At 40.2% G+C, this 13,788-nt stretch overlaps 3 protein-coding genes across 4 annotated transcripts; 1 reads left to right on the forward strand and 2 right to left on the reverse strand.

Moving 5' to 3' along the window:
- The first annotated feature begins 35 nt into the window (after positions 1 to 35).
- LOC144706943 (Pentatricopeptide repeat (PPR) superfamily protein) lies at positions 36 to 3,273 on the forward strand. The gene is made up of 2 exons (XM_078580039.1): positions 36 to 1,709; positions 2,475 to 3,273. Exon 1 carries the CDS (start codon positions 53 to 55, stop codon positions 1,697 to 1,699), a length of 1,647 nt encoding a protein of 548 aa, XP_078436165.1. The 5' UTR covers positions 36 to 52; the 3' UTR covers positions 1,700 to 1,709; positions 2,475 to 3,273.
- Positions 2,427 to 3,021, reverse strand: LOC144706960 (senescence associated gene 20-like; the record flags this gene model as incomplete). Its single annotated transcript, XM_078580062.1, has 1 exon — positions 2,427 to 3,021. A coding segment is annotated over one exon (465 nt), but the record flags the coding sequence as incomplete, so codon positions are not given.
- Positions 3,274 to 10,568: 7,295 nt separating the features above from the next.
- LOC144706968 (uncharacterized) lies at positions 10,569 to 13,350 on the reverse strand. 2 transcript variants are annotated; one of them, XM_078580081.1, is made up of 2 exons: positions 13,148 to 13,350; positions 10,569 to 12,560 (listed from the first exon to the last, which is right to left on the reverse strand). In XM_078580081.1, the coding sequence occupies exon 2, from the start codon at positions 12,372 to 12,374 to the stop codon at positions 10,674 to 10,676; it is 1,701 nt and encodes a 566-aa protein (XP_078436207.1). In that variant the 5' UTR covers positions 12,375 to 12,560; positions 13,148 to 13,350; the 3' UTR covers positions 10,569 to 10,673. The 2 variants fall into 2 exon arrangements, with proteins under 2 accessions (XP_078436207.1, XP_078436200.1); XM_078580074.1 differs by having other exon boundaries at positions 13,062 to 13,350.
- Between the last annotated feature and the right edge of the window lie 438 nt (positions 13,351 to 13,788).

Raw genomic sequence — 13,788 nt, forward strand, 5'->3', positions numbered from 1 at the left:
GAAATTCAAAAGAATGGCTATTCGTCATCCTTGAAGAAGCCGAGCTTCGGCTATGGCGGCTCGGCTAGCCGCCATCAACAAGGGTATCTACGCTTCCATCGTCGTTCGCTTGCGGAGCATCGGAACGAGTTCTTCTGCAGATCTACCGCCGCGAACGAACGCCGCGTCCGAAAGATTCATCCTTGAACAGATCTCCGATCTCCTCTCCGTCGATCTTGGCGCAAACTCGATCGAATCTTCGCAGAAAACGTTGAATGTTGTCGCTTCGGAGGAAAAACCCTCCCGATCTTGCGTTCTCGACGGCCTTCTCTCTCCCGAAGAACGATTGCGTGGAGTATTCATTCAAAAACTCGTCGGTAAAGCGGCGGTCGAAGCTGCCCTATCGTCGGCTGGCGTCAGCCTGACGGCTGAGATCATCGCCGGTGTTCTCGATAACGGTAATTTAGGAGGCGCGGCTATGGTTTCCTTCTTCGATTGGGCGATCAAAGACCCGCAAATACCTGATAATCTTGATACCTATCACATTGTTCTGAAGGCCCTGGGCAGGAGAAAGTTCTTCGTCCACATGGAGGAAATCCTGCGTCGAATGACGGAGAAAGGAGTGCATCCCGATTCAAAAACTGTATCCGTGATCACTGATTGCTACGCTAGGGCACGCCATGTCTCCAAGGCAGTCAAATTCTTCGATCGATTGAGCGATCTGGGCGGCGAGAAGAACGGTGATTCCTTCACCGCTGTCATCCGATCTCTCTGCCGACGATCCCATGTAAGAGTTGCAGAATCCTTTCTCCGCAGAAACAAAGGGAATCTTCCTCCGATTAAGACGGCGTTCGACGAGATCCTCGCCGGCTGGGCCAAGCTCGGAAGAGTGAAGAACATGAAGACTACCTGGAAAGAGATGATCGAAAGCGGGATTAGCCCAGATAGTACTACATATAGTCATCTAATTGAAGGTTTGGGAAGGGCTCGTATGATCAAGCGAGCAGTCCGCGTCTTCAACCAGATGGAAGAGAAAGGCTGCTCCCCAGACACCGCAACCTATAATTCCATCATCTTTAATTTCACTTCTGCTGGAAAACTAGATCGAGGCAGCTTCTTCTACCGAGAAATGATCGCCAAGAACAAGTCTCCAAACTCATACACGTATCAGATCCTGATCAGCGCATTCATTCGAGCCCGGAGAGTGGCAGATGCTCTAGAAATGTTTGATGAAATGATGGGTCGAGGGATCTGCCCTACAACAGGTATGATCACCTCGTTTGTTCATCCTCTGTGCAGATTTGGGCCTCCCCATGCGGCCATGTTGATCTACAAGAAGAGCAAGAAAGAAGGGTGTGTCGTATCTTTGAAGGCTTACAAGTTCTTGCTGATGAGGCTCTCTAGATTTGGCAAGTGCGGGATGATCTTGCAGGTTTGGAATGAAATGCAAGAGAGCGGGTATTCATCTGATGCCGAGGTTTACGAGTTCATCGTCGAGGGGCTCTGCAACAACGGACAGCTGGACACCGCTGTTCTTGTGGTGGAGGAATCTATCAAGAACGGCTGCTGTGTTGGGAGGATCGTCTATAGTAAGCTTAACAACAGACTGCTGGAGATGGACAAGGTGGAGACGGCTTACAGGCTACTCTTGAAAGTTAAAAAGGCCCGCGCTTTGCTTAATTCCCAGAAATACTGGCGTTCTAGAGGGTGGCATTTCTGAATTCTCGGTGGTAAGGCGTCAAGCTTGCCGGTTTTTCTTGGGTTTTAATTCATCCTATGAGCAGACGATGTGCGCGTCCGGGACATGACGCCCGGAGCGTGATGGGACGAACAGTGACGTGACAAACAGTTCATCATGTCACAGTCTCGTCACATGTCCTTCCATCGTCGTCTTGTCACATCACCGTCACCCTGATGGCATCACCATCACTGGTGACGGAAATAGTTACGAAATTCTAAGTTTCTAACTTCTACGCTCAGCGAGGGCTCGCGTTAGAAGCCCCATGGCTGGCCTTCCTTGTTCGGTTGTTCCTTTTCCTTTCCTTCTCGTTCGGGCTTCCTTTCCCTCTTATCGGCGTTCTGTCTCTGTCGCGCTGCTGAAGATCTAACTTTCCGCTTCATTTGGGCTGTTTTAATCGCCATTCGCCACTGCGGTGATTCCAAATTGAGCGATATCTTTTTCCCCCGATCCTTGCCTCCATTTGTGCGAATCTAATGTTAGTTTTCCAATTCTTTTACCTCTTGCTGCTCAACTCAATGATTCATTATTCCCTCTGGAATCTGAGCGTTAAATGGCTGTCATCTGTAAGACTCATCACGTGTCACCATCACCGTCACTCCCCCTAACTTCCATCACCGTCACGTCCTCCGTCACATTCCCGGCAAGACCCAATATGCGGCACCTCTCATTTGTGGCGTCAGAAGAGGCGTAAGAAGTAAGCATCAGAGATCAAATACCCTCGCTTGAATCTTAACATGATATAACTTCTTTGCAGGATATAATGTCAAGAAGAGGAAAAGGGGGCATCTTTATTGAAGGGGAAAGAGGGACAGAGAAGGGATGGGGCCATGGCTGGGCTAGATGGCGAGGACGAGCCCGGGGACGGACTTGGTCTGGGCCCCACCGCAGAGGCGGCTCTGCCATAGCGCCGAGCCCTGGTCGCAGAGGCGGGTCACCGTCAGCGAGATGTTGAAGTACTCCCTCACCTCGGTGACCATCCCACGGACCACGGTCCACGCGTGGACCCAGTTGACCGGGCCGGCCCCACCCCTGGCCCAGCCCCGGCCCTCTACCAGCACAATCCCCCCGAACCCCGCGACCGACACCGGCTCGAAGAAGAAGCTCTCGTCCTGAGCCGCCCCGGTCAGCAGGCCCTTCAAATGCTGGCACCAGGCCGGCCCGTGGAACCACCACTCGATGTCCGGTTCGACCAGCCGGTGCACCGCGTCCACGTCCCGCGCGTTTATCGCATCGTACAGGGCTCGGACCACCGAGCCAGGGTCCGCCGAGTTCGCCAGCTCCGGTCCGGCCTGCTTCTCCCTTCAGACTACACCCACGGCTTGTGAAGGCTCCAGCAGGCGCAGCTCTTTATATAGACCACAGCCTGTTGCGAGCTGACGCGGCTAAGTCTGGTTCACAATACAGAGAGTTGAGTGAAGAAGAAGAAGAAGGCTAAGGTAACGTCATTCACCTTCTAACTATATCCTATCCGTCTTGTTAGGAGTGCAAACTTACTCGTATGGGTCCGCATATTGAATGGAGTGATATTATTTAAAAAAAAACTGGTTTTTTAACGTTTTGAGCTTTATTCATCCCTCCCGGTGTCTCTGGAAAATGTCACCATCTGTCGTCCTTCCTGGATCTGACTCGGATCCTTTGAACGACAGACTGTTTGATTGGAAGGTTGTGTTTTTCTTTATTTTGGAAAGAGGATTGGATAATTGTTTCTGGAAAGTTTGTGCTGTGTATAAGAGTTTTGGTTGCATGGAAGGTACTTGTGGTGTTCTTCCTACCTGGAGAGAACTTGTGGAAGATTTAGTCCCACATGGGGAGCATAAACGTTTCTGCAGTGTAGGTTGGTACTTCGGCCAATAGGATTGAGCAACTTAGGTTGTTAGAGCATTTGAGTTGCACCACTGTTTGAAGATGATATGATTATAAGACTAAATGGGTAGATTAGTATTTAATAAAATTGACCCTCAATGGAATAGATAATGGTCCATCTATGGGTTGGAATCAATTATCGACTGCACAGTTACAATCAACCAACGTTGTTGATCTTTAACGGAATGAATTCCGGTTGCTCTTTGAATTCTGGCCTTTTTTTTCAGATTCCTAAAACATTGATCTGTTCTGTTCACGCCAATATACCTGCAAACATATATATTTTCTCCTTCCAAAATTTGTAGATGCCATTTGAGATAATCTTAGAGAAAAGTAGTGATGATTAAATTGAGATAGCATGCTATAGCATGTTTTAAAAGTCATGAAACACTATTATTTGAACTATTTCACTAAGTACCAAAATCTTTATCTGCACATTATCCAAAAATTAAAGTTTTATTAATTTTTTTAAAACAAGACTTTACTTTTTAAATTGGACCATTATATTGGCAATAAAACAAGTTAGTATATCATCCTGTCAACTCTAAATAATGAAACTATTAATTTCATGGTTTATCTTTTTAATGGAATTAACTGAGTTTATCTATATTTTATAATGCCATTTCAGTTTTATTTAGTTTTAGATAATATACAAGGGACATAACCCATTCTAAGAGTAGTTTGAATTTTCAAAATGCTTGAGTTCTTTTATAATGTGTAAAAAGGAAGGAGGAGCCCATATTTTGAAGCATAAAGGACACTAGAATAGATTTTTTGATGGCCTAGAGAAACATTCCTTCACAAATTATAAAGTTGTTATTTACAAAGCATGGCATCAAAATTGTTGACGGATAGGATTGGAAATAAATACATTTGATTCAAAAGCCATAAAGGTTGACTTTTGTTAACTCATGTAAAATCATGGATCATGCTTAAACTATCTTAGGAAGTCAATAGATGAAAAAAAAATTGAATAAATTTTGATTGAGTTACTACATAAAATTGAATAAAATTGAAAAAAAATTGAATAAGTTTAGAATATAAATTTTGAATATAGTTAGATATAAATATATTTTTATCTATGGTTAAAATGTTGGCTAAATTAGTACCCATTTGGTTAGTCAAATGATAAGGTAAACACTATAAGTATGTTTTTGTTAGGATTCACAGTTATTTTAGCAGTGTTCCAAAGGAGAGAATATTTTAACACTTTTTTGCACTTTTCACATGAAGAACATCATGTCTAGTTTATTCCAGACTTTTTGGGAATTTTGATTTCTTTAATTGAGGATAAAATTATCTCTTATTTACTCAAATTTATAGGATTTGAAAGTGATATGTTCAAATTTTAGGTCCTAGAAATTTCATACGTGTCTTGATATTAATTATTTTTCATTTATTCACTTGTGGGGTAAAGACTGAAATCATCTTGCAGAAAAACACAATAATCTGATTCAATAAGAAAAGAGAGAGGTATTTGTCCTTATTGTATGAGAGAGACCAACTACATGTCACAATTATCTAATGTTTTGCAAATTGTGGGGATAGCCATAGATGTAGAGGGTTCCCCCGTCTCAACAAATATATCAAACATACCTATCTTGGTGCATGATAAACTCAAATTTTGGGTGTTAATTTGAAATTGATATTTGAGTTAATCAATAATAATTTATAAATCTCTACTCATAAAATAATTTGACTAGTTAGTGATGAGCACGGGTCGTTTCCATAAGGAACAGATAGTATGATTTAAATACTCTTTAAATTATGATTCAAGAGAGATGTGAAGAGACACATATAACATAGGAGATTGCAATGGAATGAAGATGAGGTGGTGAGAGGGTGATAATAATTATTTAATAAGAATTACATGAATAATAATATGAGGAATAGATATGAGGACGTGGATCGATCAAATGGAAATGATAGAGTGGGATAGATGAAGATGTGAAGTGACGATACATGTAAAAGATGAATAAGACTATATGATGGTGAATGGGCGAATAGATGTGAGTGAATGTGAATGAATGATGGTGAAATATAATGCAAAAAAGAATAAATGATAATGATCTAGCTAATGGATCCGATGAAAGAACGGAGAGGAGGTTTTAAGGTGGAGAAGAGGATGATGGGCTGAATGACTTAGGGTTTTTATATGAAATGAAGGTGATGTTATTGAGATTTATATTGGAGATGGCTGTGGTAGGGTGAGATGATGAAAATAAGGATGTAGATATAACTAAGGGGATGTGAAGGAAAGAAACCAATGAAAGGCAATAGACTAACCTTAGATCAAGACATTTTCCTGATGCATATCAGTTTCCTCACTTCTCTATTGACCTTCTCCAAGCACTCAAGACACTAAGAAAACTGTTGATGGACCTTCAAAAATTCATTTTCTTTTATTCTGACTCTGAAGGAGGAAATGAGGTAGATACAAATATCCAAGGCTCTATTGACAGATCCAACTGTATGGATCCAAAGAGGCATGAACAAAATTTTACGCTAAAAAGTTTAGCCTGTAACTCTTTTTAGGTTGTCAGATATCATGATTTGAATTTGGATCATTCTCAGCCCTCCAATTTTCCCTCTTGTCTGATTTTGGAACATCAGAAAAAAGTCAAAGATCCATCGAATAATTCCAACAAAAAATATTAATTCATAAAAGTGTTATAAATATATTTCTTAAATTTTAAAAATGATATTTCTCCAAATATTATGCCAAAAAAGTCAGGAAAATCATATTCCAACTCAAAAAATTATGATAGTTCAGAATATAAATTCATAAAAGATATTAAAAACACTTAAATTAATAAATATTATTCTAAAAATAAATTTAATCATTTTAGACTTGAGAGCACCCATACATTCAAGTTAATGCCAATAAACATGTAAATATGTTCATATTAACCTACTAAAAATGTGTGCTATCAGTACGTCATATTTCATATGAAGATCCACTCAAATGAAGCCAAAAGAAAGAATAAGACTAAACATGCAAGAGATCACTACAAGTTTAATGGATATATACTTCTAAATTTATAACAGAGTTTGGTAGATGAAAAAATATGTGCTATCAGAGTATAACCAGATATCGATACATGTCTAGTGTCTAGGAGACATCCTATTGCAAGAGATAATAATTTGAGGCCCCTGTTTCAATGTAATTATGTTCCACATGGAAATGTGTATTTCCCTATGGAAGATAATATTGTAATATGTGAGGGGAAAAATATAAAATATACTAAAAAAATACTAATTACAATGAAAAATAAAGATTCGAGGCTCCTATCACTCAGAAAGAATATTTTAAAATCTTAATAACATGTACGGCAAGTTATGTGCTAATGAAGGAATCTCTGAGGTAAAATTATACAGTTGATCCATTTTTATAACTGTTGATGACACATTATTGATAAGCTCTTAAAAATACAAAATATAATTAAGCCATATCACTGATTTTTAAATTGGAATAAAACGATCTCTTTATGACAAAAATTAAAACAATAATGATGATGACCAAATCATCTATGGATCAGATACATGCTTTCAAGTTAGTGGAATCTTCTATGGAAATTTAAATACAAGGATACAATATGAGAGCTCAAATAAAGATATCAAACTAAACCTAGAAATATAAAAAACTAAATGGAAATACATCCCGAAAGACTAGTTGATTCTCTGATATAGGAGAGCAGCAGATAGTGCTTATCAGAAATAGACCATCTCAATTATGGAGCACAGAACTATGAGACCAACAGTGGGAAATATGAAGAAATGTTATCACTACGTGAGGAAATAGCACACCATATTAGGATAACCAGATCTGAAGAAAATGGGGGAGACTAAAAAAAGAGTTTAGATAAGACATCAATCATTACCATAAAGATTAAAGAAGAATTTATGATGACCCAAATACGTATGAAGAATAATATGCAGAATTTGTCTAATGAAATATTCAACCTCAATTGAATCAAATTATAATTATGAAATTGATTTAAATTATAGTCATGATGATATTAGACATTATATTTATTATTTATAAATAATAAATAATGAAAGTACTAAATCAAATCATAAAGTATAAATTAACATTTATCATTACTTATATTCAATGATAACAATAGACAGAAAAAATGCCATGCTAGAGGAGAAATTGACCTCATATTATTATCAGTTATTACTAAAGTAAATGTTGGAGTTAATGGTAGAATAACTCATGCCGAATGGTCTACAATTAGAATCCATATTTCGAAAGGGGAAAACAACAAGGTAGTATCAGTAGAGAATATTGGGTTTGAAAAAAAATCTAAGATAAAAAATTAAGGATGTAAGAATTACTCATAGATAAGTCATATTAACACAAATCTAAATTGGCTGGTAATTTTAGAGGATTTAATCGCTGAAATTAAAATTTGGGGATGAGAAAGGTGGAATAATTCTTAGCATAGGATAGGACACATGTTGCTAAATGATGCTTTATGAGATGAGAGACTTCGTTACAACTTAGTTTGCACAAGTTAACTCCATGGCACTGACATAAAACTGATTTTTTGTGATGTCCAAAATACTAAAAATGGAAATCTGATATTCTGCAAAAGGGTACATGGAACTCAACATTCATGAGATTAGTGAAATATCTAATTTATGTGAAAATACTTTTGAGGATCTAAACGAGTGGTCTTATTATGATTAACGTGTTTATATGAAAAAAATTGAGGACAGTTCTCTCATAAGATTGATGCTTTGTGCTGGTGTGTTCACTCGTTAATGATATGGAAGCTCAAGGAAAATGTATTAAGGTGAATCAGTAGCACTGATATCCATCGATATCAAAATAGAGATGTATTTTGGATGTGTTAGAGGAGTTGACTTGGTAAGATTGCTAGTTAGGCGTGAAAATGCCTAAGCGATGAGCACAGCTTTTACACATATTTTTGAGTGCCCACTTATTTGAGCTCTATCACAAAAGACAAGAAATATATTTAATACATTATACTTGTGCTGGTATACATATTTCAAATAACATTCATTCTAAGCATACGTATATGTTGATTGTTATTTCATGGTGATCCAAGATTGGTCATATGTTTTTCATTTCATGAGGTCTTCTGAGATGAAACTCAATATTTCAATAGACTGCATCACTATCATGATCTAAACAGAATATATACTAACACCAATTCAGTCACGTTTTCATGTTCCAATTGAACACTTTCCATTTTTTATTATGATCGAAAGAGAAGATTATTTACCAAAGATATGCGGATCAAATCACGATATTATAATAAGAACAAGAGATCTTTCTCGATCAATCCCTTTGTCCCTCACCTCAGTTTTCGAGAATAAGAAAGATCCGTTTCGAGTTTCAATTTGTTCATTCGGAATCTGGGTTCTTCTACTTATACGTATTTATTTACTTATTGTATTTATTGTACTTAATTATTTACTTATTGATTTAAATTTTGTTTTATTTTGTTTGTTTTATTCTTTATTTCATTTTATTTTTTGTCTTTCCCTCTCTTTTTTTTATTCCCTTCCATCATTCATTAAGTCCCATAGTTTTGATCCTGTAGAATCTGACCCATTTTCTCATCAAGCGAAGGGTACGAAATAAATAAGATTTATTTTTCGATCAAAAGTAATATGTGAAATCTTCGGGTTTTTTTTCCTCTTCCTCTATCCCTATCCCATAGGTACAGCGTTTGAATCAATAGAGAACCTTTTCTTCTGTTCTGTATGAATCAATATTATTACATTCTAATTCTTTACCGATACCTTCCAAGGAAAATCCCAAATTGGATCCAAAAAAATGAACGGGTTGGTGTAAGCTTATCCATGCGGTTATGCACTCTTCAAATAGGAATCCATTTTCTGACAGATTCTGGCTTTCGTGCTTTGGTGAGTCGTTCGAGATCTTTTTGATGACCTATGTTGTGTTGAAGGGATATCTATATGATCCAATCCTTTGAGGATGCCCCTTTAGTTATTGACACTTATTAGAAGTCAAATATAGGGAAAAATTTATGAGAACAAACAATAAGTGTGTTATCAGACCACATACCCCCTCATGTCATAGGATGGTAAGAACAGTTATGCAAGAACAAAACAGCCCATAGAACCAGGATTTTAGACAGTGATAACGACTCTCTAAAATCAGCCATTTTACGAAGAATTTAGCCATTTTATTCTAAAATGGAGTATAGGAGTTAGAGTTACAGGTAATAAGTTTAAATATATTATATTAGAAAAGATTAAATTATAAATGAGAGAGCAAGGATTGGCTGTGAGGCTTCGCCAATTGAGAAATCCTAAGCTCAGTACTTGGAGGCTTCGCTGATTGAGAACACCTCAGGCAAAAGGCTATGGAGGCTTCGCCGATTGAGAACACCTTAGAGGCTTCACTGATTGAGAACACCTAGAGGAATTGCCGATTGAGATCACCTCATGCATTAGAGGCTTCGCCGATTGAGAACACCTCGTTTACTCGTGGTTAAGCAAAACCCTTATTTTACAAGGGCAAGTTTCTAAATAACAAGCGTATAACAATATAATACAACATATTCACAAGCGTATAACAATATAATACAAGATATAGGGGAAAAATTTATGAGAACAGATAATAAGTGTACTTGGAGTGAAGCTTTGTATTTGATAACAGATATAGGCAAAAGTTGACAATGAAGCTTTGTATTTGATAGGATCAGTGAAGGATTTGGGGATCCATGTGCGTTTATAAGTTGCCGTGCTTTAGAAATATCTATCTATGCAAAATGTTGCTGAAAAGATGATGAAAAACACTGTTTGGAAGTTTAAAATGGATGTACAATAGCAGATAATTGAGATATCTATGTTAATGGGAGATATTATTTGTGAAGATTGTCCTGATCTTTCTTACTCATCACAGGGAGGGAAAGTATTTTGATTTCATTCTTACGTTGCCTTTTCTGATAATTGAATTCACTACATGATTCTAACAAGAGTAAAAACCAATAGAATAGCAGAGCTACTCTCTCTTCTATAAAAGAAAGGCGAAACTTTGCGCAAGAATATACACCTTCAAATGATACCAAGATAATAGCAACAATCTTCAGCACTCCTCTCCTGCGCCCCTCCTCATGTCCTGAGATACGGGCGGCACCGCCGGATGCCAGGGAGATCTGCTCTCCACCGGAGTGGAAGTTCTCGGCCGACCATTTGCCTGGTAGTCTGTAACTCTGCTTGGACTGGAAGACGTAATCATACTGAACACTGACAAGGGGCTGACATCGCCTCTGTATGGTGAGCTAGGAGCAGACCTGAACAGCCTCACCCCCTCCTCCCTGTGCAGAGGAGACAAACCAGATACAGACCCCTCTTCACCTTCCTCTCTAAGGCAGAGCCTGTCCTCCACCACCTCATAGAAGTCTGCAGTCCTCACTTCCTGAGCCAAAGAGCAAAAGCAACAGCACAGCCACTGGAAGCAGTCTGTTGCCGAGGCGTTGCCACAGCAGAAGCCATTCCCTGGTAGATTAAACCTCTTCCTCATCCTTATTCTCCAGAAGCCACCATAGAAGAGGCCCAGTACACAGAGGAAGATCCCGGTCAACCCCAGCGACTCTCTGATCACCTCATTGTCGATGTTGATGGCTGCCAAGTTGAAGATCAAGAATGGCGCCACGCACAGAAGCAGGAACGTGGCGATATGCACATACATGTTACCAAAGCCGAGCCTGTCCATGTTCCACCCAAAGACGCAGAAACTGCAGAAGATGGAGAGATAGGCGACAGAGATGTCATCCCAGAGGTCAAAGATTCCGCCTTTCCACTTTGGGTTGCTCTCGGGGGGGGTCCTTTGTTGCTCTTCTTTTGTGGACAGGAAGGAGTACTTCTTCTCGAGGAGGGAAGGCCGTCCCTGCCGGGCTTCTTCTGGGCCGGTGTCGTAATCCTTGCCGAGAGGGCTGAGCATGTTGTAGATGGTGGCCAGGACCGGGGCGGCAATGGCCACAGAGATGGTCAGGCCGACACCGATGGCAGGCCGTCTGGCACGAGGGTAGCCGAGGTTGAGGCCACAGAGGGCGTACTGGGCCAGACAATTGAGGTGAAGCAGGCCCACGACCACCATCATGTGGCCCCACTCATTGGGCTTGTAGGTACCATTCTTGCAGTAGAGCTTTCTGAGGGTGACAACGTCAGCGGGGCTGAACCGGACGAGGAGAGCAAGGTGGTGGAAACGGCGGGGGTGCTGGTAGAGGCACATGAGCGTGAACAGGGCATTGAGGATCTGGTTGTTAACCTCGAACCATATGTCACGCTGTGATTTTTTGGGCAGGGCCGCGTTTAGCATCCCTGTCATGACCATGAAGAGGATGGCGCCGGAGACTGCCACACAGATGATCCAAGCCAACAGAGCTATGTTCATGGGGTCTCTTATCCAGTTTTTACAGAGCTTCTTCAAGGAGCTCCACTTGACTTTGCGCTCTGGAGAAGTTAAATTCTGTAGAGGAGAGCGCGAGATGGTGGGGGAGGCCACCGACCTCGATATCTCCTCTTTTTCTTCTGCAAGATGTCGAAATTTGGCTGAAGGAGAGGATAATCTGGCCATGGAGCCGAGCTTGGCGAGTCCGGGATTTCCTACGTGGAATCCTTTGAAGCTGCCCAGTAAACTGTTCCAGTGAACCTTCTCATTGGGCAGAGTCTTTTGAGAGGAGTTGACGTAGAGAGGGATTTGATCTTTTTCGGAGCAACTGGCCGCCGATCGTTCTTCTTCTTTGATTTCGTTCTTTGACTTGGGTCCACCATCAGGGGCCATCTTTCTGCGTTATTTTTCTCTGGTATGTGATTTTGCAAAATAATGGACCAACCCAAAGGTTATCCTGATGATTCTGGCGCAGTTTGCTGGTCTTCCCAATCGATAATCTTCTATCAATCAATTCCACGATGGTCACCCATTCTTTGTTCTAAGGAAAGTTCAGCTTGACTGCCGACTTCCAACGTGCTGTCAAAAAGCATCAAGAATTATGAGTAATTTGAAGATATTTCGGAGATACATGATAACACCAATTCGGTTTAATCGAATGAAAATTCATCTCCAGAAATGCAAAAAAAGAAAGAAAGAGGCACGGAAGAGGAACTTGCGCAAGGAAAATGAAATCGCACCGGTACACTTTAAATCTTATTCGCCGGACGACTTGACATCATGCTGGCAGAAGAAAACGGAGATCGACGGAGAAATTTCGAGGAGTTGTACTGTTGGATCAACGAAACTAGGAGGATATTTGGGTGTTTCAATGAGATTTAGATGAACAGGAAATCAGCCCAACGAAATTTCCAAGTAAGATAAAAAAGCGGAAGGTGAAAAGAAATATGAGACGATCAGAAATATGAGCACTCAATTAAAAACAATGAAACGATCAAAGAAAAAAACAATCCTCGTCCCCATCATCATCAAAAACCTAATCCAACTACAAAAAAAAACCCAACAGGGCCAGAGCCATACCCAGAAATTCCCGCAAAGAGCCCAGAACAACAGATCTAAAAACCTGCCGATCCCGAAACAAGTAAGTAAAAATTCCTTCAAATTACCCAACTTTGGACTGCAAAACCCAATTTCTCTGGTCTCCCTGAATTCCTCTCAAAGGAAGCTGAAAGCGGACAAAAACTACGTTGGGTTTTTGAATGCTGCTGGAGGGCTTCTGGAGACGCGCTTGATTTCTGCAAGACTGGTCTTCAACAGGCAGCGTGGAGTGGGCGTTGATTTCTACAAGACTTGATGGTCTCCAACAGGAAGCTGAGAGAACAACTGGTCTTGTATATTCGCATGATTCTTCTTCAGCCAATAGTCTCTCGCCACGTGGATGGACACGTCTCTTCATCTTGCCGCCCATAGGGATTGGGGACAGCCGTTTTGTGTTTTGGTAATGACGCCATGTTAGGAGTTACATAATTAATTTTCAATCCTCCTGTTTTGGAATATAATCCAATATTTCCAAAATATTGAACACCCAGAAAGAAGTCATGGAATAGTAGCAGTAATTGAATTATGTTATTCAAGACTGATAACTGACCTCTGTTTTGGAAGAAAATTCTGCTATTTATGGAGAATTTGTACTTATTGGAAGAACAGTGGTAACTCTAGCTCTCAAGGGTGCTACCCTGGGGGCACTTGAGACCCAGATAGGGGATCAAAACAGAGGATGGGCAAGATTTAGATTTGGTGGGATCCA

Source organism: Wolffia australiana, chromosome 1 (genome assembly GCF_029677425.1).
Source record: "Wolffia australiana isolate 7733 chromosome 1, ASM2967742v1".
In the NCBI taxonomy this organism is placed as follows: Eukaryota; Viridiplantae; Streptophyta; class Magnoliopsida; order Alismatales; family Araceae; genus Wolffia; species Wolffia australiana.

Excerpts from the sequence above, each read along its gene's own strand:
- LOC144706943 (XM_078580039.1), top strand. The coding sequence starts at position 53 with ATGGCGGCTCGGCTAGCCGCCATCAACAAGGGTATCTACGCTTCCATC.
- LOC144706968 (XM_078580081.1), bottom strand. The coding sequence starts at position 12,374 with ATGGCCCCTGATGGTGGACCCAAGTCAAAGAACGAAATCAAAGAAGAA.